General features: G+C 43.9%; 2 protein-coding genes across 2 annotated transcripts in view; both read right to left on the reverse strand.

The window, feature by feature from the left end:
- The window catches only part of CATIP (ciliogenesis associated TTC17 interacting protein), a 7484-nt gene extending 2068 nt beyond the window's left edge, over nt 1-5416 (reverse strand). Inside the window, exons 1-8 of the mRNA XM_069075098.1 lie at nt 5355-5416; nt 5059-5157; nt 3912-4112; nt 3453-3508; nt 2652-2738; nt 2279-2446; nt 1698-1822; nt 479-555 (exon numbers count right to left, since the gene is read on the reverse strand). Coding sequence (XP_068931199.1) covers nt 479-555; nt 1698-1822; nt 2279-2446; nt 2652-2738; nt 3453-3508; nt 3912-4112; nt 5059-5157; nt 5355-5367 — 826 coding nt within the window. The 5' untranslated portion in view covers nt 5368-5416. The remainder of the gene's footprint in view (nt 1-478; nt 556-1697; nt 1823-2278; nt 2447-2651; nt 2739-3452; nt 3509-3911; nt 4113-5058; nt 5158-5354) is intronic.
- Nucleotides 5417-10256: 4840 nt separating this feature from the next.
- LOC138151639 (probable hydrolase PNKD) overlaps nt 10257-19162 on the reverse strand; it is a 27178-nt gene continuing 18272 nt past the window's right edge. Inside the window, exons 5-9 of the mRNA XM_069075160.1 lie at nt 17490-17582; nt 16796-16959; nt 16238-16324; nt 15330-15445; nt 10257-12650 (exon numbers count right to left, since the gene is read on the reverse strand). Coding sequence (XP_068931261.1) covers nt 12477-12650; nt 15330-15445; nt 16238-16324; nt 16796-16959; nt 17490-17582 — 634 coding nt within the window. The 3' untranslated portion in view covers nt 10257-12476. The remainder of the gene's footprint in view (nt 12651-15329; nt 15446-16237; nt 16325-16795; nt 16960-17489; nt 17583-19162) is intronic.

The following is a 19162-nucleotide window of genomic DNA, read 5'->3' on the forward strand; positions in this document are numbered from 1 at the left end:
CGTCAAATGAGATAATGTGTAAAATACTTTGCAAACCTTACAATGCTGTATAAATGCTAGATATTATTATTGATCAAGAAACTGAAGTTCAGGCCAGGGATGTCCCTCTCCCAAGGTCTTATGGGTAGTAAGTGGCAAAGTCGTATTTCAAACTTAGGCCTCGTTCAAAATTCACTCTTTTTTTACACAATTCCTGATGCCTCAGATGTTATTTACTTCCAGAGTGAATGGAAATGCTATCCCTTTCTGGAAAGCCCCTGGAGGTTTTCCCTGCCTTTCCTCTTCCAAGTAACCCTCCATCACCAGCTGTCACTCCATAAATGTGGACACTAGCTAGGATGCTTCAAGAACAGGAAATGTGCTTTTAGCATGGCTTTGGAGAAGGTATAACTTTTATCAGGCCAAGCTTGTGTCCTGATTTTTGGCTTAGAAAAACTCAAGGCCATTGTTTCGCTGCCTGACTCCACCCTCTACTTACCCTCCTCCCTCATTATGGGCATCTCGTTAATGATGCAGCAGAAAGGGGATCCCACCTGGATTCTCTTGGCCAGGTGCCTAAAGCAGAAGGAAAGGAGCGTTTGTATGAGGCACTAAGAATGGCAAAAATGGGGTGTGGGGAGGAGAAAATATTCAATTCTCCCCTCCTTTCTCCTGGTCTGGTCATTAGGAATATCTATTCACTACCTACCCTGAGCCAGACTACTTATACAGGCTCAAGATCATTCATACCTTCTACTGACTCCATCTGTAGTCAACTATCACATGTACCCATTTACCTCTGTATCCACCATGGAAACTAGGCAACAGTGAAAAAGGTCTAGGGGTCTCAGTGGAATACAAGATTAATGTTAATAATCAGTGTGAGAGAGAACTGATAGCATATGAATGCAAATTAAAGCATACTTTAAAAAAAAACTTTATTATTCTTGGATTTTTTAGTCTGTTTTCTTTTGCAACTTGGTTAATATGGAAATGTTTTGCATGACTATGTTTGTATAATTTATATCAAATTGCTTGCCTTCTCAAGGAAGGAATGGGGAGTGAAGAATTTGGCACTCAAAATTTTAAATAATGAATGGGAAAATTTTTGTTTACATGTCATTGAGAAAAAAATAAAATTAAAATTTAAATGAAAATAAAATGGGTAGGATGAGACAGCCAAATAGCTCGTGAGAATCTTAGATGGCATTAAGAGAGGAATAGTGTTCTGAGTAGGGCAGGTAAGTCTGCCTCTGGTCAGACTACATATTGAAGTATGATCAGTTTAGAGCATCATGTTTTAGCAAGGATGTTGGCAAACTGGAGTGGGTCCAGAATCCACTCCAACATGTGAGGTGGGGGGATTGGAAATAGAGCATGCCAAATGAAGATCTATGTTCCTAGAAATGAAATGAGTTGTCTCTGGAACGGTTTAAGTTCCAACCTGTCATTGGAGGTATTCAAGTAAAGATGGACACTGGATTTTCACTTGTCAGTGATACATAGACCTCACATACAGGTTGTTGACTTCTGAGGTCCCTTCCAACCCTGAAATTCTGAGACTAAGCCCACCGGACACCCACATCCATACCCACTATTCACACCTTTACTCAGCCATCATCTCCACCCCCTTATATCCACATTCACCACCAGACCCTCGAACCCATTACTGGCCATCAGCCATAAGCCTTCACCTTCCACCCAGTAAACCTGCTCACCCATCAGGCAAGAGGTAATACTGCCATGTCATAGGGATGTCTTCATTAGAGTGCATGGTCTGTTCTACTACCAACGCTTCAGCCTGCTTTGAGCCCAGCTGAATGGTCTGGAAACCCAGGGCTTCCTAAGGGAGGTGGGGATGGAGAGGTAAGAAGGCCATGGATCAGGTATTCCTCTCCCTTCCTCAAGGCTCAGGCTGACCCTCTTCTCCCCTTCCTTGCCCTCCCTTTCTTACATACCCCGTCTCAATACCACCCTTCTTTATATGTCCCTCAATCCTCCCCAAACGATGTGAATCTCTTCTTTTTTCTCCTGACCTGGGGAGAGCTTCCCCAATGGCCACAGGGGAGGACAATGAGTCCAGAACCAAGGTGGGATAATGATACGGTGAATGGTGCCCAGCTCCGATCCCCTGATCTCTGTCCCAATGTCCCAATGTCCCAATGCTATTCTTTAGCAACTCTCCCTAAATAACTTCTGTCCCAACTCACGCCTGTCTTCCCTGCCAGATCCTGGTCCACCAGGACCCCTTTCCTCTCCCCTTCCCCCAGCTCATTTCCAGGATACATGGGTCCCTCACATAGGTGGAGTAGCAGAGCTTTCCTTCTCCATCAAAGGTCAGGAATTTGGCATTTTGGGGAACCTTCCGTCGCCAGCCCATCACCCTTAGCAGAACCAGGTTGGCAGACTCTGAGATGAAGCCGTCCATTATACTCAGGTTGAACGATGTCTTTTCTGTCTTTATAGCCTGCCCAAGACATTATATGGGTCAGAATTCCTGGTGGCAAGGGAAGGGGGGACAGGTGGGAATGGGAGTAGCTAAAGCCTTAGGGCAGAAGGGCCTAAGAGGATCCTTCTAGTCTGGCACCTCCTGTACATACCCAGTACATAGCCACCTTGGCCATTCAGAAAGATCGATGCTGCCTTCCCTCCAGATGAGGGCCCTCACTCACCTCACCTTCCCTCAGGATCCTAGTCATCAACACATCTTCCTTCTGCCTCAGTAAGGTGGTTTTCTTGTCAGTTGACAGTGGTAAGAACTGCCCGATTTAAGAGGAATGGGGGGAGCATAAGAACAAGCTTATGAGAGGACCAAGGAGCACAAAGGGAGGGCTAGTCTTGGAGCCCCTGAGTTTGAGTGGACTCCACTGGGGTGGGAGATTTCTGGGTCTAGGGCGGGGTTAGGTGAAGGGGCAGTTGACCCCAAGAGTTACAGTGCCGTGTGATTGGGAATGAGGATCGGGGAGGCAGGACCACTGGACAAAAACCACCCCCTGACCTTTTGAATCCTTTGTCTATTAGAGTTATGTGCTATTTAGGGGATGGAGCTTAAACTGTGGGGAAGGGGAGATTTAAGAAATTAAAGGATTCTGGGGCACCTGAGAGTACTAATAACAATTCACTTTTACACAGAAGGTTAAGTTTGACAATTCACCTTCCTCACACTATCCTGGTGAGATAGGAAGTACAAAGATTAGCATTTCTGCTTTACTAATTAAGAAATTTAGGATGAGAACCAGAGTGATGAAATAACTTACCTATGATCACACAGCCAGGAAGTGTGCAAGTTGAGATTTGAACCTGGGTCTCCTGACTTTATAGCCAATAGCCCTCAGCTGGTCCCAGGTCTCCCAAACCCCCCTCCCCAAGCTCCCATATTTTCCTGTGGTGGGCAGTCTCTATCATTAGGCCAAAGCTAAGGGCCTATGATGTTGAGGGAGGGGAAAGAGGTGGGGAGGAAATAGGTCCAACACCTTCATGAATTCGTGATGGTGCTGCTCATATGTTTCCAAATTCCAGGAGACATAGCCTGAAAGGAGGACCAGAGAGAGACCTGATGCACATGGAGGCATGGGGTAGAACTCAGTTTTCTGAGAGAGGGGGTAGAAAGGTAAGGAGGTTATTGGTAAAGGGGCTGAGACTCTATGGACTGGGACTTGGGGGCCTAGATTGGAAGAACCAGGTCAGATCTAGCCTCCAAGAGACTTCTGGAGTGCTGGGGGATGTTTCCAATGTTGGGAGTGTTTGGAGATCCCCGAACAGTGTTAGGAGAAAGGCTTGCCAATGCAAAGGCTTTGACAGGTTTCACCTGCCTCACCTCCACACAGTTCTTTATAAAACAATAGGGGAGAGATATTGAGTGAGAGGTGAGGTGCTGACAAGGACGGATTAGCTGAGCGTACAAGGGAGAAGTGGAGAATAAGAAGTCTTACCTGAGATAGAAGTCCCACAGGGGATTTCCTCCAACTGGCCCCGGCTGGTGGCATGAACTAGGACACTGAGGATGAGGTCCCCCTCAGAGTTACAATAATAGGCTTGCTTGACGTCCAGGGAATACTCCCCCAGAATCTGGTTGGACTCAGACAACATGCTCAGGGTCTCAGAGAAATAGAGCAACTGAATTTCTTCTTTACCTATGGGCACAGAGGCAAGGGAGATAGAGACCATACAAAGCTATAGGCTTCCAGACCTCTGTTCTGTACCACATCCCCCAACCACACCCATCCCTCCAAAGGCCCAGTAACTTTCAAACAGCTTCTGCTAGCCTCCACCACTTAAACAACAGATGCTTGTTCATTGTGGTTCAGAAAAGGAAACTGAGGCCAGGAGGGAGGAAGGAACTTTGATGCCTAGGATTCCCAGCTAGACCTTAGAAATCATCTAATAGGTGGCTAGGTGGCACAGTGAATAGAGCACTGGCCCTCAAGTCAGGAGGACCTGAGTTCAAATCCAGCCTCAGACACTTAACACTTACCAACCATGTGACCTTGGGCAAGTCACTTAACCCCAACTGCCCAGCCTTCCCCCCTCCAAAAAAAAAAAAAAAAAAAGAAAAGAAAAAGAAATCATCTAATAGAGAAAAGGGTTCTTAACCTGGAATCATTGGGCAAACAAGGTTCCTGGAAAAATTTCAGAGGGTCCATGAAATTAAGTGGGGAGAAAAAAATTACATCTGTTTTCATTATGCTTTAATTAAAATTTAGCATTTACTTGGATTATTTAAAAAGATTATTCTGAGAAGTGGTCCACAGGCTTCACTACTGCCAAAGGGGTTAATGATTACAGGAGTACAGATTTAGAAGCAGAAAGGGTCTTCAGTAGTTGATGTCCCTCATTTTACATAAGGGGACTCTGAGACTGGAAGTCAGCTAGCCAGCGTCGCAGACGGGTAGGAAGTAGCAGGTCCTTGATTCCAAATCCAGATGGTTTTCAGGAGGGGCCTCACTTAAACAGAATCGAGCTAGAGGGGCAGCTTCTCTCTTCCCCCGCTCCCAGTCCCCTACACGATCCTCCCCTCCTTCTCCTCCTTCCTCCCCCCTCTCCCCCCCTCCCCCCCGCCTGGGATGCGCTAAGTCTCACTGATTGTAGCTAGAAATTCCAAGGCTGCGGAATTGGCTTCAGGTGGGGGTGGGGGTGGCGATGGTTCCTCCCGTACTTCGGGCTCCGGGCTTTTGGCTCCTGGGGGCACAGTTTAGGCACACAGGGGTGAGAGTGGGGGTGGGGGCGGAGCAAGTCCAGAAAGGGGAGGGGGTCGGGGGCAATTCCTAGCCCCCGTCCCTTCGGGTCCCCAGGATTCTCGAGACGAGCTCAGGATGAGGTGACGAAGTCTCCTTCCTGCAGAGCCAGACTCAACCCCCGCAGCGCAGACCCCTTACCTTTGCCAGGCATGCTGCCGGCACCCCAGAATGTGTCCACCGGTCCCCATGGTAATCGGCAGCCTGCTGACTCTTAAAGGAGCCATCACCCAATTTCACCCGGCTTGACAGCATCCTTCTGGCGCAGCCCCCAAATTCACTTCGGGGAGAAACTTTGTGGACTGGGCTGTTAACGCATCAATTGGCCTCTCTGGTCTATACTGGGTGGTTGACACTCTTTGTTTGGAATTGTGTGTGAGTGTGTTGGGGATATCAACCAACCTAATCCAAAAATCATTCATTAAGCACTTAATATGTTCAAGGCACTGTCTTAGGTGCCAGAGATTCGAAGAGAACCCCAAACCTAGTCCCAGCCCTCAAAGAGCTTATAAATTACTGGGGGAGCCTGTACCACAGATAAGCGAATAATCGAAATACCAGATATTTCCAAGAGGGAGAGAGCAACCCCCCCTCCCCAACAACTAAGGGGAATCCATCCACAAGCAATTATTAAGTGCCTCCTTTGGGCCAAGCACTTGCTAGGCACTGGGGATACAAACACAGAAGTGAAGCTTTCTCGCCCTTGAGGGATGTACAATCTAACTGGGGAATATAACATGTTTATAGATATATAGGTACATGCAAGGTAGATAGACGGAGTAGTTTTGAATGGAAGGCACCAGCAGCTAGGGAGATAAGAAAAGGCTCTCTGTTGGAGCCTTGGAGGAAGCCTGAAAATCTTTTTAAAATAATTTTTTTATTGATACCACTTGTTTTTTATTACATAATTTTCTCCTGTTCCTCTGATCACCCTTCCCAGAGAACTATACTGTATAATATTTTTTTAAAAGAGAGAAAAATTCAGCAAAACCAACCAATATATTGAAACAATTTGATTTTCATATGTCTTGTTTAACACCCACAGACCCCATCTCTGCAAAGGATCCACATATTTTTTCTTAGGTCACTATAATGTGCTTTCACAAATTCCGATTGTTATGGACACACTATTGTGCTCTAGGAAGGATGGTTTCAGAAAAACCTGGGAAGATCTATGTGAACTGATGCAAAGTAAAGAACATTATACACAATAACAACATTGTAACAGTGATCAATTGTGAAAGACTTGGTTCCTCTGATAAATATAATGATCCAAGACAATTCCAAAGGACCTATGATGAAAAATGTTCTCCACCTTCAGAGAGAAATTTGATGAAATATGAGTGCAGTGAGGAATATTTTTCACTTTAAGTTTCTTGCTTTTCATTTTGTGTGTGTGTTGTTGTTTTTTACAACATGGCTAATATGGAAATCTGTTTTTCGTGATTTCACATGTATAATTGATATATTGCTTACCTTCTTAATGGTTGGGGAGGAGCACAGGGAGGGAGAAAATCGGGAACTCAAAAATTTTTTAATTTTAAAAATACAAAGGAAATAAAGGGAGATGACGTGTAACAAAACTGGAAAAGTAGGCTGGAGTCAGACTGTAAAGGATTTTAAATTCCAGTCTGAAGAGTTTGTACTTGATCCTAGAGGCAAGAAGGTTATTAAGCAAGGGAGTGACAAGATCTGACTTGTACTTTAGGAAGATTATTTTGGCAGCTGTGGGAGATATAGCTTGGTGAGGATAAAAACTAGAAACTTGGGGCTTAATTAGGAGTCTAGTACAATCGTCCTAGCAAAAGTGATATATGGATCTGAACTAAGGGGGTGGCTGTGAAGAGGAGACAGAAGATGCCTACAGGTCTCTTTCAGCTTGGAGAGTTTTACACTTCTGTAAAAATCATAACTAGGGGGCCTACTCCCAGCTAAATGTGCAATTAGCTACTAAATGTATCTGGGTCTCAGTCTCTTTATTCATCAAATAAACTTTTCACATTCCATCATTCTCTTTCTAAGGTCAGCCCTTCTTTCAAGTAAAAGCAGACTTGTTGATGTCTGAAGTCCACTGACCACTAGAGGTCACTGCCCCATTAATTTCAGAAGAGGTTCCCCCACCCTCACCCACCCCCAACCCCAATTTTGGTTGTAATCTACCACAAGGAGGTATCAGGTGACATTCCTCCCTTCCCCAATAGCATCCACCCTAAGACACACCTGTCACATTTCACTTTGCTTTTCCCCCTTATTTCTCCCATCTACCAGCCTCACCCCAATCTCCTTGTCCAATTTAAATACAAATTACAATATGTGACCCAGGAAAATGAAACAAGTAGTAATTGGTTCAGTCAATATTTAACAAGGCCAGGGGCCAACAACCTTTTAAGGGAAAAGAGGTGTTCCACCCTCAATATTCTTGCAATTTAAAAAATATATTTAAAATATTCATCTAAGACAATTTCAAAAGACTTATGATGCAAAATGCTAATCCATATCCAGAGAAAGAACTATGGAGCCTGAGTGCTGATCAAAGCAAACTATTTTTACTTTTTTTTCCTTTTGTTGTTTCTTTCTTTCAGTAATGTGGAAATAAAAATATAAAAACATTGAAAATCACTACAACCAACCAAACTTGTAAAGTATTTACATTTAAATTCATTAATTTCAAGTGATAAAATATCATGACAATTTTTAGTCATTCACGATTCTTTATTCTTTTTCACCTAATTTTTGTTCATAGTTAATATTTACTTCTTCTGGTTTCTTGTTTTTTTTTTCTTTGCTTTGCCCATTTTATAAGTAGCATTCTATTACATTAACGCACCACAATTTTTTTTTTAGTGGTTTCCCTGTTGTTGGGCATTGAGCTTGTTTCCAGGATTAGGGTGTGTGTGTGTTTGTGTGTGTGTGTTTACTCATAATGCTGTTTTGAGATTCTTTGACCTCATAGATCTTTTTTTGGATTTGATGACACTTTCAGGGTACATTCCTGACAATGGGATTTTTAAGGCAAAGGATAGGATGATTTGGGGGGATAATTTTAAAAAACACGGCCAATTTTCTGTCTAAAAAGTTTCTCCACGTTTGTAACTCCACCAGTAATGAATGAGAGTGCTTCAGGTATCTTCAGGTCCCGACAACATTGAGTTGTGTTTCTGTTAATGATCAAATGTAGCTTTTTGAAGAACCCTCTCTATACTTTAAATCTAATTCTGTTTCTAGTTCTAACCCTAATTCCATTTCTATACACATTTTAAAAAAGATTAGATCTAGGGGCAACTAGGTGGTGCAGTGAATAGAGCAGTGGCCTTGGAGTCAGGAGGACCTGAATTCAGATCCAGCCTTGGACACTTGACATTTACTAGCTGTGTGACCTTGGGCAAGTCACTTAACCCCAATTGCCTTGCCTTCCCCCTCCAAAACAAAAACAAAAAAGATTATATCTTATGTCATCCTGATAGTGAAATCCCAGGGACGAAATTCCCTCCATGACTGTCTGTTTTGAGATTTATAGATGTAGGCACACAGGAACACTGGGGAATCTGGTGACTTGCCCAAGGTCATAATCAGCATGTGTCAGAGGTCAAATTTGAACCCAGATCTTCAGAACTCTGTGACCTGGCTCTTTATCTACCTTTCTACCACATCTCTTTGGGCACATTAAGCAATGGGATAACTTTTTTGGAGGGTCCAGGAATGCTCCATAATTTCCACTATTAAAATAAATGAAAATGGGTTTCATTATATACATTTTCCTGGAGTGGGTTTTGTCTGTATAGAGATTGGTGCTTTTATATAAACATATATACATATATAAATATAAAATCTGCATGGATATATATATATATATGCTTTTACATATACACACATATACATATTTCCAGTGGGTACCAGAGATATTTTACACCAAGGTCATTTGAATTGGCCATTACTATCTTATTTAATTTATGATAGTTAACGCTGTTGAGTCGTATTTGACTCTTGGTGACCACATTGGGAATTTTCTTGGCAAAGTTTACTGGAGTGGTTTGCCATTTCCTTCTCTAGCTCATTTTACAGATGAGGAACTGAGGCAAACAGGGTTAAGTGACTTGCCCAGGGTCACACAGCTAGTAAGTGTCTGAGGCCAGATTTGAACTAATGAAGATGACTTCCTGACTCTAGGGCCTGCACTCTATCCACTGGACCACCAACTTTAATACATTGTAGTCTCAGGAGCTAGGATGAGCTTGCCCTATGAGGATGATGTTGGAATGTAGAGAGAAGCCAAGGTAGAAGAACCAAGATCAAAACTAAGAAACCTAAGGCACTGACATTACTGAATGGGAAGGTGGACCAAAGAGAGGACTAGATGATGGGCACTCTAGAAGTCTAGAAGATGGTCTTTGGCAGTGCAGCTTCATCATCATGGTTGTATCTTGACGATTCTTCAATGGAGATGTGACTCTTGTCCGTGTTTCCCACCTGGCTGTACTCATTTTGGACATCTGTGAATTTACCATGCTACTTCACCCTCACCACTTTCAGCTTCTTTTTGTGTTGTCTGTCTCTCCTAGGGCAGCTAGGTGGCCAAGTGAGTAGAACACCAGGCCTGGAGTCAGGAAGACCTGAATTCAAATCTGGTTTCAGACACTTACTAGCTGTATGACCCTGGACAAGTCACTTAACCCTGTTTGCCTCAGCTTCTCATCTGTATAATGAGCTGGAAATGGAAATGGCAAACACCTCCATTATCCTTGCCAAGAAAACCCTAAATGGGGCCATGAAGAGTTGGAAACTGAACCACTATTTCCGCTAGATTGGGAGCTCCTGAGGGTATCTTTTTCATATTTATATCTCCGGCACCTGAAACAATGCCTAGTACATATTAGGTGCTTAATACATGATCATTGACTATCGATATCTTTCCATACGTGTCACAGGCAGTCCATCCATCCAACATGTTCATAGTCTTCTAGAACTTTTGACATTACACATGAAGCTCTTTGTGAGCATCCATTATAGAGACTTAAAGGAATTTTGAAAAAGAAAGAACAGCTATTAATGCAAAAAAAATATAGACTTTAATTAGGGATACATTGACTCACAAGGGAAGGCTAGTGGCATAACAGGGTACAGGTGGGGAAATAAGGGAACAGAGAGCACAAAGATACAATTGGACACAGTCACTTGTGGGGCAAGGAAACACCAGAGGGGACAGGGTCTTGTACAATGGTCACTAAGTTGTAGCAAGAAGGGGGTCCAGAAAGAGGCACTCTCTGGCCCTGATGAAGTTTATTCCTCTTGTATTGGCCGTATCTGGGGCCATCCCACACAACTGGGCTGCTCTGAGAGGGGGAAGAGAGACAAGGTCAAGCTCTCCAGCAGGGGTATCTGATTGGCTTCCCCCCTTAGGCTGGTAAGCCTCAATTGGCTAGAAAGTTGTAAGTTTATAGCAAGGAAAATTTCAGATATAGGAGGTTATAGAGAAGGGGCAGGGCAAGAACATTAGGAAGAAAGATCCTCCTGTCTACAGCAGACAGTCAAAGAGCAGAGGTTTATCTGGACTACCACACTGGCCCATGTGAACCATTGGTCTTAAAATAATAATGACTTATTATTCTGGGGGTTTGGATTAAAGTGACTGGGCTAACCTTGACCTTAAAGGCTAGATAGCTCAGAAAAATGGAAATGTGCCATGCTGTTTTCACTCCATTCAAATCAAAATTATTATCACTTCAAGCTTGTCATTGATACTGCTATAATCCTACTTAAGCAAAGGTTAATTCTCTCAAACAAAAATACCAAACCATTAACCAGTCAATATTTATAAAGAAGAAAAGCAGACGTGACTGGAGAACAAGCCTCTGGTCCAGGAAGACCTGGGTTCAGATCTTCTGATACGTACTGGCTGGATGCCCCAGCCAACTCTCAAGACTATTCCCATTGCAGGTGGCGATCTGCATTGGGAAAGGGAGCATTCTCTTAGGGAGCTCATCATACCAATGAAGTCAGAGGTCCAATAAAAGAAAATGATAAGGAAGGACTTAAAGGGGTCCAAAAATTAATTTTTAGTCCGAAGGGTTATTTCATTTTCCAGATATTTTCCGTTTCCACTAAAGATAGAATGAAATAGGTTGAGAGTATGGCAGGAAGGATTTAGCTTAGATAGAGATGAAGACTTGTCATAAGTAGGAAGTGGAAGACAAGGAGCAAGAGGCTCTGGGATCTCTCTGAAGGAGGGGCCATCAGCCTGGACAGAGGCAAAGTGATTGGTCAGCATGACCCCTGGAGGCTCCTGATGCTGAAATGTGTCATACCTCCTAGAATAGGCAGGTCCCTATTTTTAAGAACTTCATCAATGCCTCTCTAGGGTCTTGGCTTTGTAGTCAAGCAAGGTGATCTTTTAAAGCAATGCTTTCTTTTCATAAGCTGGAGTAGGAGGTGAAGCATTAAAATACAGTCAAGGGAAGAGGAGCACCTGGATGTAAAAAGGGATGACTGTCTTGCCTCTTTTTTTTTTTTTTTTTGGTCCTTGGGGCTAACTACAAAGAGGAGCCCTCCAGGTGCTGGCACCAGGGAAACCAGTAGACAAAGGGATTTTGTTTTTGAAGGAAGGGGGTAGTTGTGGGAGAACCAAAGCTAGACAGACATTGAACCCCATAACCTTTTCCAAAAGAACCCCAACATTAGCTGATACCCTTGAAGGTCTTTCTTTCAAACTTCCTGGAGGGAGGGTGCAAAGGGAGAGATTAGAGAGGACTAGATCTAAGTCCTACTGGCCCTTGTCTCACCTGGCCCTCCTTCCTCCTACCTCCTCTGCTACTGGATTCGACTTGAAGTCTTCAGTGGGAAAAAGCAGTGCTGGACAGCCAGGATTTGGATGGATGGAGGCTTCCAGTGGTGGAGGTCAGGCTGACCCAGAAGACCTCAACTGTCCAGTTTCCTCATAGACTCCCAACCTACCTTCAAGGAAACCCCAGGACCAAGGGGTGGGGGAGTAGCTGTAGGTGCTGAGGGAGGAGGGAATTCTCTTTGTTTTCTTTCTGTTTTCTTTTCCCACCCATGAACCTCATCATTTGTGGCCAGCCCCCTTTCCCTGGAGATCTCATTTTCCACCCACACTCTCCTTTTGAAGTCTACCATGAAGTCAGTGCCTTTTTCCACTCCCTCCTCTGTCAAGAGTGAGGGGGAAAGAGGCAATACTGGGGAGGGCAAATGTACTAACGATAGGAAAGGAAGGGAGTGGAGAATTAAAAGGGACCCCAGCAAATAGGGGTATCATTTGCCCTTGTGCTGATCCTTTCTCCTCCGAAGTTCTTCAAGAAGTCTTGCTCTGGAGGGGCCAGCATCCCCGCCGGGGCCAGGCAGTGGTCCCAGGGCCTCCTGAAGAGCAAGGCAGTGGGTCCTCAGGAATGGGTTGTATGTCTTCTCCTCTCCAATGGTCGATGGGCACTGTGGGGAGTGTGGCAATAGAAAGTATTAGCATGCAGGGAGTAAGGAAGAAACTTGGGCTTGGAGCTGGGGAACCCAGTGTAATTGCAATTATACTCATTATTATACCAAATCACCAAATGTCGTACTTGAACAAGAACCCCTTCAATAACACATCTAAGTGATCATCCCACCTTTGCTTAAAGAACTCTAGAAGGGGCCACTTGATACCTCGGGGGAACACTCTATTCTTCTTCTGGATCACTCATACTGTTAAGGTTTTTTGTGAGATCAAGCCTCATTGCTGTTTCCAGTTTGGTCTTCTCAGCCCAAGCACATCCAACCTAATTTCTCTTCTACCTGAAAGCCCTTCAAATATCTGAAGATGGCAATGATGGCCCTCACCCCCCCTCCCTTTTTTTCTCCTTGTCTTTTTCTTCCTATTTTCTCCCAGGTTAAACATCTTCATTTCCTTCAGCTTATCCTCACTAGCCTGGCTGTCCTCCTCTGGAGTCTCTCCAGCTTATCAATACTCTTACTGAAATTCGGTACCACAATACTCCAGATGTTCTCTGACCAGGAAAGAACAGAGCAAGGACTATCCCCTGCCTTCTCAGCTGCCATATTGAGTCATTTGGATTACTGTCTACTATAACAGTAAAGTTGGTTTTCAAATAAATTGTGACTATCTGGTCCCACTTCCCTTATTTTGTATTTGTGAAATTGATTTCTTGAATCCAAAGTTAAGAGTTTACATTTATCTCTCCTACACTCCATTTGATTAGATTTGGCCCCCTGCTTCAGCTTGTTGAGCTTTTTTTGGATTCTGACTCTCATTCAGTGAGAGTTTTTGTATCTGAACATTTATGTTGTTATATAGATCATTGATAAAGATGACTACAGCTTCCTGGGGCACTCCACCACTGACCTCTTTCCAAATTATCATCAACTTATTAATAATTACTCTTCGGTTCTAACTGTTCAGCCTTTTAAAAATTCAATATATGTTAGCTAGCTCACATCTCTCCATCTTATATGACCCTATAAGATCTCCATCCTCTAAGAATAGCTTGAAGGAGGGGAAGGAGGGGGAGAAAATTTAGAGCTCAAAATCTTATGGAAGTAAATGTTGAAAACTAAAAAGAAATAATTACAAAATAAAAAAGGAAGAGCTTGAGACTGTCAAATGGTTTGCTAAAATCTAGGAAAACCGTACCTACAGCATTACCTTGATTTACCCATCTAGGAATTTGTCAAAAAAGGAAATGCGGTCTGCCCTGGCCTTTTTTTTTTTTTTAAAGCAATTGGGGTTAAGTAACTTACTCAAGGTTACATGGCCAGTTATTATTTCTGGGTGTGGTGCTGAGTATCTGAGCCCAGATTTGATCCCCAGGTCATCCTGACACTGGAGCTGGTGCTCTTACTCGCCGAGCCACCTGGCCGCCCCTAAGCAATTGGGGTTAAGTAACTTGCTCAAGGTTACACGGCCAGGTGTTTCTGGGTGGGTGCTAAGTGTCTGAGCCTGGGATTCGATCTCCAGGTGTTCTCAACACTGGAGCCGGTGCTCTTACTCACTGTGCTACCTGGCCGCCCCAACCCTGGCCTTTTCTTAAAGAGGTCATCCTGGACCACAGTGATGACCAATTCCTTTTCTAAATGGTTAGTAACCATTCCTTTAGTAATGTACTCTTGAATTTTGCCAGGAATCAAATTCCAGCTCACTGGCCTATAGTTGCAGACTAGATTGTGTTTCCTTTTAGGAAAATCAGGACGTGTTCCTGGAATACTTCTGCTTTTCAAAATTTTTCAGAGATTACTGGCACTGGCTCTCAAATCATATCTGCCAGTTCTCTTAATACTCCAAGGATGCAGGTCATAAGGGGCTGGTAACTGAATTCAAGGATGGCTATGTGTTCTCTTTCTATCATACTAAAAGGAGATAGCAAAGCCATTGGAGAGAATACAACATGATACAAATTTATTTTTGGGGGGACAAAAAGTGATTTTTGCTCCTTACTAACTGTATCAGGTTGGGTAAGTCTCTTTACTTCCCAGAGCCTTGGTTTCTTCTTCTTTAAAATGAAGATAATGATGAGAATGTCTTAACTCTGGGACACAATACTCCCTACTTTGCATTAACCTGACCTGTTTCCATGTCATATCCCCTTCAGTAGACTATATGCTACTGTGTCTGTAGGGCCTGCATCATTTTTATCCTTGTATGCCCAGTGCCTGGCAAAAAATAAGAGCTTAATGGCTTAATAAATATTTATTGAATTAATTACATAAAGTCACACAGATTTTAGTAACGAGCTGACTCAGGATTTGAACCCAAATCTCTTAATGCCAAGTCTAGTGTGCTTTCTAGAGTGATGAAACAGATTGGTACTTCCAGAGTGGAGAGGTGAGTTTGTAATTTGTTTTTTCACGGAAGAGTTGGGCTGGCAGATTAGAACTAGAAGACCTGACTCCATCAATGTCTATGTGCATAGTCATTTTCCCTTTCTGGAGTTCAGTTAGCATCAGTAAAATGAGGATAATACTTTATTATTTGTGAAAGTGAGAGAAAACTTACCCCACCTCACCCCAGAAAATTGTTAAGGAAGTGTTCTGAATATTACAAAGGGCTAAAAAGATGAGTTATTCTAAATGCTATTGTGATTTTGCTTCCCTGGGGTTGCCCCATGCATGCCCCCTCACCGTGCTCCTGTATTCCAGGCGCTGCTGCTGAACCCATTGCATTTTCTTCTCTCGTGCCATGTTTTCTGGTTCCACCAGACCTGCAAAGCTCAGGTTCTCCTCTGCATACTCATGACCTGGGCAATTCAGGGGAGAAATAAGGATGAATGTCACCTGATAAGAAAAAGGTACCAATCCTCTCCTCCCCTCAGAAGTCCATGGCTGGGCAATGAAGTTGGGGGGGGCGGCGTGGAATTGAAGGGAGAACCACAGGTACGGAGTCTTAAGATCCAATTCCAACCAATAGAGAACCCACTCTTTATTATGCAGTTGAGGCAATCAACAATTGCACCTCACACTGGCTGATCAGACTGTCTTCAATTGAGCTGTGGCTATCAGGCAGTCACTACCCCACCCTGCGTCCCACCTTGAGCTGGGTTTCTGCCAATCAGAAGCCAGGTCTGAGTGCTCCTTCCTCCCATCATAACCAAGTTGGGCAATCTCTTCTGGATATAGGCCAGCACAATGTTGATAATCAGCTAGGTGGGAGGTGTTAGGATACTAGGCCTGGAGGAAGAGGAGGAATATGATCCCAGTAGCTTGGGAAGAGGTGAGTCAGGGGAGAGCAATGATTTAAAAAACCCCATCCAGGCAGCAGATTCAGCTGGCAAACCCACACTACAACTATCTCTTTCAGCACTGGGTCTTGTGTTCTAGGGATATGGGTTATGTTGGTGGGGTGGGGGGGTTTCTCCCTGGGCCTTGAAGTCCCTGTTTGTATCCAAAATCTGATATAGACAATTTTTCTAACTCGGGGGACAGTTTTCCTTGCCCCAGATTTCGAGGTGGAGGGAGAGGGAAGTATAGTGATTAAGACAGGTTAACATATAGGTAAAGACAGATGAGGGTGACAACAATGATTCCCTTACCAGGCCAAAGCAAGGTATCATCTCCTAGGCCCATGATGAGGTCCAGTGAGTTCAACATAGTTGCAGGTGACCCTTCAAATATTCTGCCTAAGAGAAAGAGAGGAGAATGGAATGAGATAGACAATAAGGGCATGAAGCAGGCTAAACCTAAGGATTTAGTCACACCATTTTTTGGTTCTTGTCTTCTACCTGGTTCTCTGTTCTTTCCCAGTCTCCTCCCCGCTTATACAATTTTATGGCCTCCATCTAGGGATCTGGGGAGCCAAGACATCTGGAATTTTCCTGCCTCCTCTGTGCCTTACTGGATATCAGGGGAAACCGATTGAATTGTTATGCTATGTCACATGTTGGACTTGTAGTCCTTTCCCATTAATTGGACAAGAGCATCCTTTGGCTAACCCAATGGACTCTTGGGAACCTTCACCATTTATTTTGGTTTTCTGGCCCTGTGCCTTCCTCCTAATATAGGGGCTTCCCCTCCCCTTTATTCTCTAGGAGTCTCTCTCCCTATACCAGTGTCCCATCCCTCACACCCATCCACCTGAAGGTGGGACTCACCACAGCCAGAGAGGAAGAGAACGTCCCCTGAAAAGAGGCATGAGGGGCCTTTGTAGGGTTCTCCATCCAGCACATAGATCATGTGACCCCGGGTATGACCTGGGGTGGCCAGAGCTTGGAACTGAAGCCTCCCCACACTCACCATATCCCGGTGACAGAGGGGACTAGAGAAGGGAGAATAGAGAAGGAAACACATTAGTATGCACTTTAACCTTCTCCACTCTCATTGCTGCTTGACAATTGGGCAGTAGACCCTGGAGAGGGGTTTCTAGATTAAAAACAGATTATCTCACCCCGACTTAATTTAAGCTCTAGTTCCAGAAATACTGGGGAAGGACTGATGAGAGGGAAGAAGGAATAGTGCTTAGTCCTAGGGAATACGTCTGGATATGTTGGGACCTGCCTATCAAGGGCTTACTTCGTGGAAAGACTGTGTAGGGGGCAGAGGGAGAAGGCAGGGAAACACAAAGTCCCTCTTTGGCTTAACTGAGCCCCTACAGGGCTGCAGAGCCCTAGCTGGGTGGAGAAAGCAGCAGGTAGGAGGAAGGGGAAGAGGAAAAGCAGAATGCCCAGTAAGGGAGTGGACTGTGGTTGTGACTGTGACTGAGGCCAGGACTACAGCTTTTGAAAATCTTGACTTGAGAGAAATTCTTGGAAGAAAGGGAGTTGAAGAGCACCTCAGGAGGTTACTTACTGAGTGAGGTGAGCAATGCCATCCCGGGGGTTCCCATAGACTCGGCATCCTCTATTATGCCGTCTCAATTCCCTGTTGCCACCACTGTGGTCCCTATAGTGCACAAGGCAAGGCAATGATAGAGAAATCAAGAGAGCTTATGCATGGATTGCATTTTACAATGTTCAAAGCATTTCCATGGACATTACCTCATTTGATCCTTGCAGCCAGTATTCGAATCAGGAAAAAGGGTGTACATTTTAGACAGATTCAAGATTTAAGAAAGAGAAATAGCTTAAACCTCATTAGAATCTGTTTTCTTTTGATCCAGTAATTTCATTAGCATGGAAACTACCTCTCCACAATAAAAATCAGGACTCATTTATATTTTTATAGCCTTCAATCAGGAGTTCTTAACCTGGGATCTGTAAACTTGTTTTTGTTTTTAATATTTTGATATATGAATTGGTATTCTTTGCAATCTTATTACACATTTTATTTTATACATTTAAAAAACTGAGAAGGGGTCTAAAAGTTTCACTGCCAAAGGGATCCATGGCACAGAAAAAAGGTTAAGAAGTCCTACATTTGAGAGTTGCCTGGGGCTTAAGTGACTTGCCCAGGGTAACACAGCTAACATACCTCTGAGGTCAGGCTTGAACCCAGGTTTTCCTGACTCTAAAGTCAAGCTCCATCCGCTATCCACATGCTGCCTCTCACAGGGAATTTACCTGGTTAGAATTTATTGGTTTCAAATGGAGGACAAGGATATTTGCTGGTCTCATCTCAGCTATGACTGCCCACTGAACTGAGTGGCTCCTGTCTATTGAGACAGGTACTGTTTTACACTTGGAAAGAAACTGTTGGTGCTAATCATTATACAAATCACTATACACTATAAAAACTAAACACTATACGCCACAGGGCCCTCTGAATACACCAACCAGGCCCAGGGGCTAAAAGGGCCCTACCACTCTGTCCAGAGATGCCAGAAGATCCAGCACGCTGAATCTCAAAGATTCAAGAGGATCCTAACCCTAGCTAGTGAAGATCAACACAGGAACCCAGGGGGTCCAGAGAGAGGCTGTGAAGGGCCAATTAGCACACCCAAAATGGCAACCCAGAATGGAGCCCAGTCCTGGCACAAAGTTCCAATCCAGGAACTAAAACTCCAGTAATGAGTAGCAAATGAAAGCTTGGTCCTCTGATTCCCAGTCCAGGGGGGTTTGCATTGCCTAAGGCTGCCTTATGTGGAGAAGGCACACTCATCTCTTCCTGTAGACTCCTCTTTCACTATCATTGTGTCTCCTTTTCCCTTGTCTAGCTAGGTGAGGCAGTTAGGTGGTGCAGTGAGTGTAAAGAGAGCTTTATTTAAAGTCAGGAAGACTTGAGTTTGAGTATTTGCCTCAGACAATTATTAGCTGTGTGACCTTGGGCAAATCACAGCCTCATTGGGTTCTGTTTTCTTCATCTGTAAAATGGGGATGGAATAGCACCAACCTCCCAGGACTGTTGTAAGGATCAAGTAAGATAATATTTTTTAATACGCTTTTCAAACCTTAAAGCACTATATGAGTGCTACTTTATTTTGATTGTTTTTATCCTGTACCATTTAAATCATGACCCAAGGAAAGACAAACCATCCCATGCCTTCCCCATCCCAGCCTGATTTCTTTCTCCACCCCACTGTTATC

The sequence above is a fragment of the Petaurus breviceps genome, unplaced genomic scaffold (assembly GCF_028583685.1).
Source record: "Petaurus breviceps papuanus isolate PSGF00001 unplaced genomic scaffold, PetGlider_PUasm1.0 90903, whole genome shotgun sequence".
NCBI classification, from domain to species: domain Eukaryota; kingdom Metazoa; phylum Chordata; class Mammalia; order Diprotodontia; family Petauridae; genus Petaurus; species Petaurus breviceps.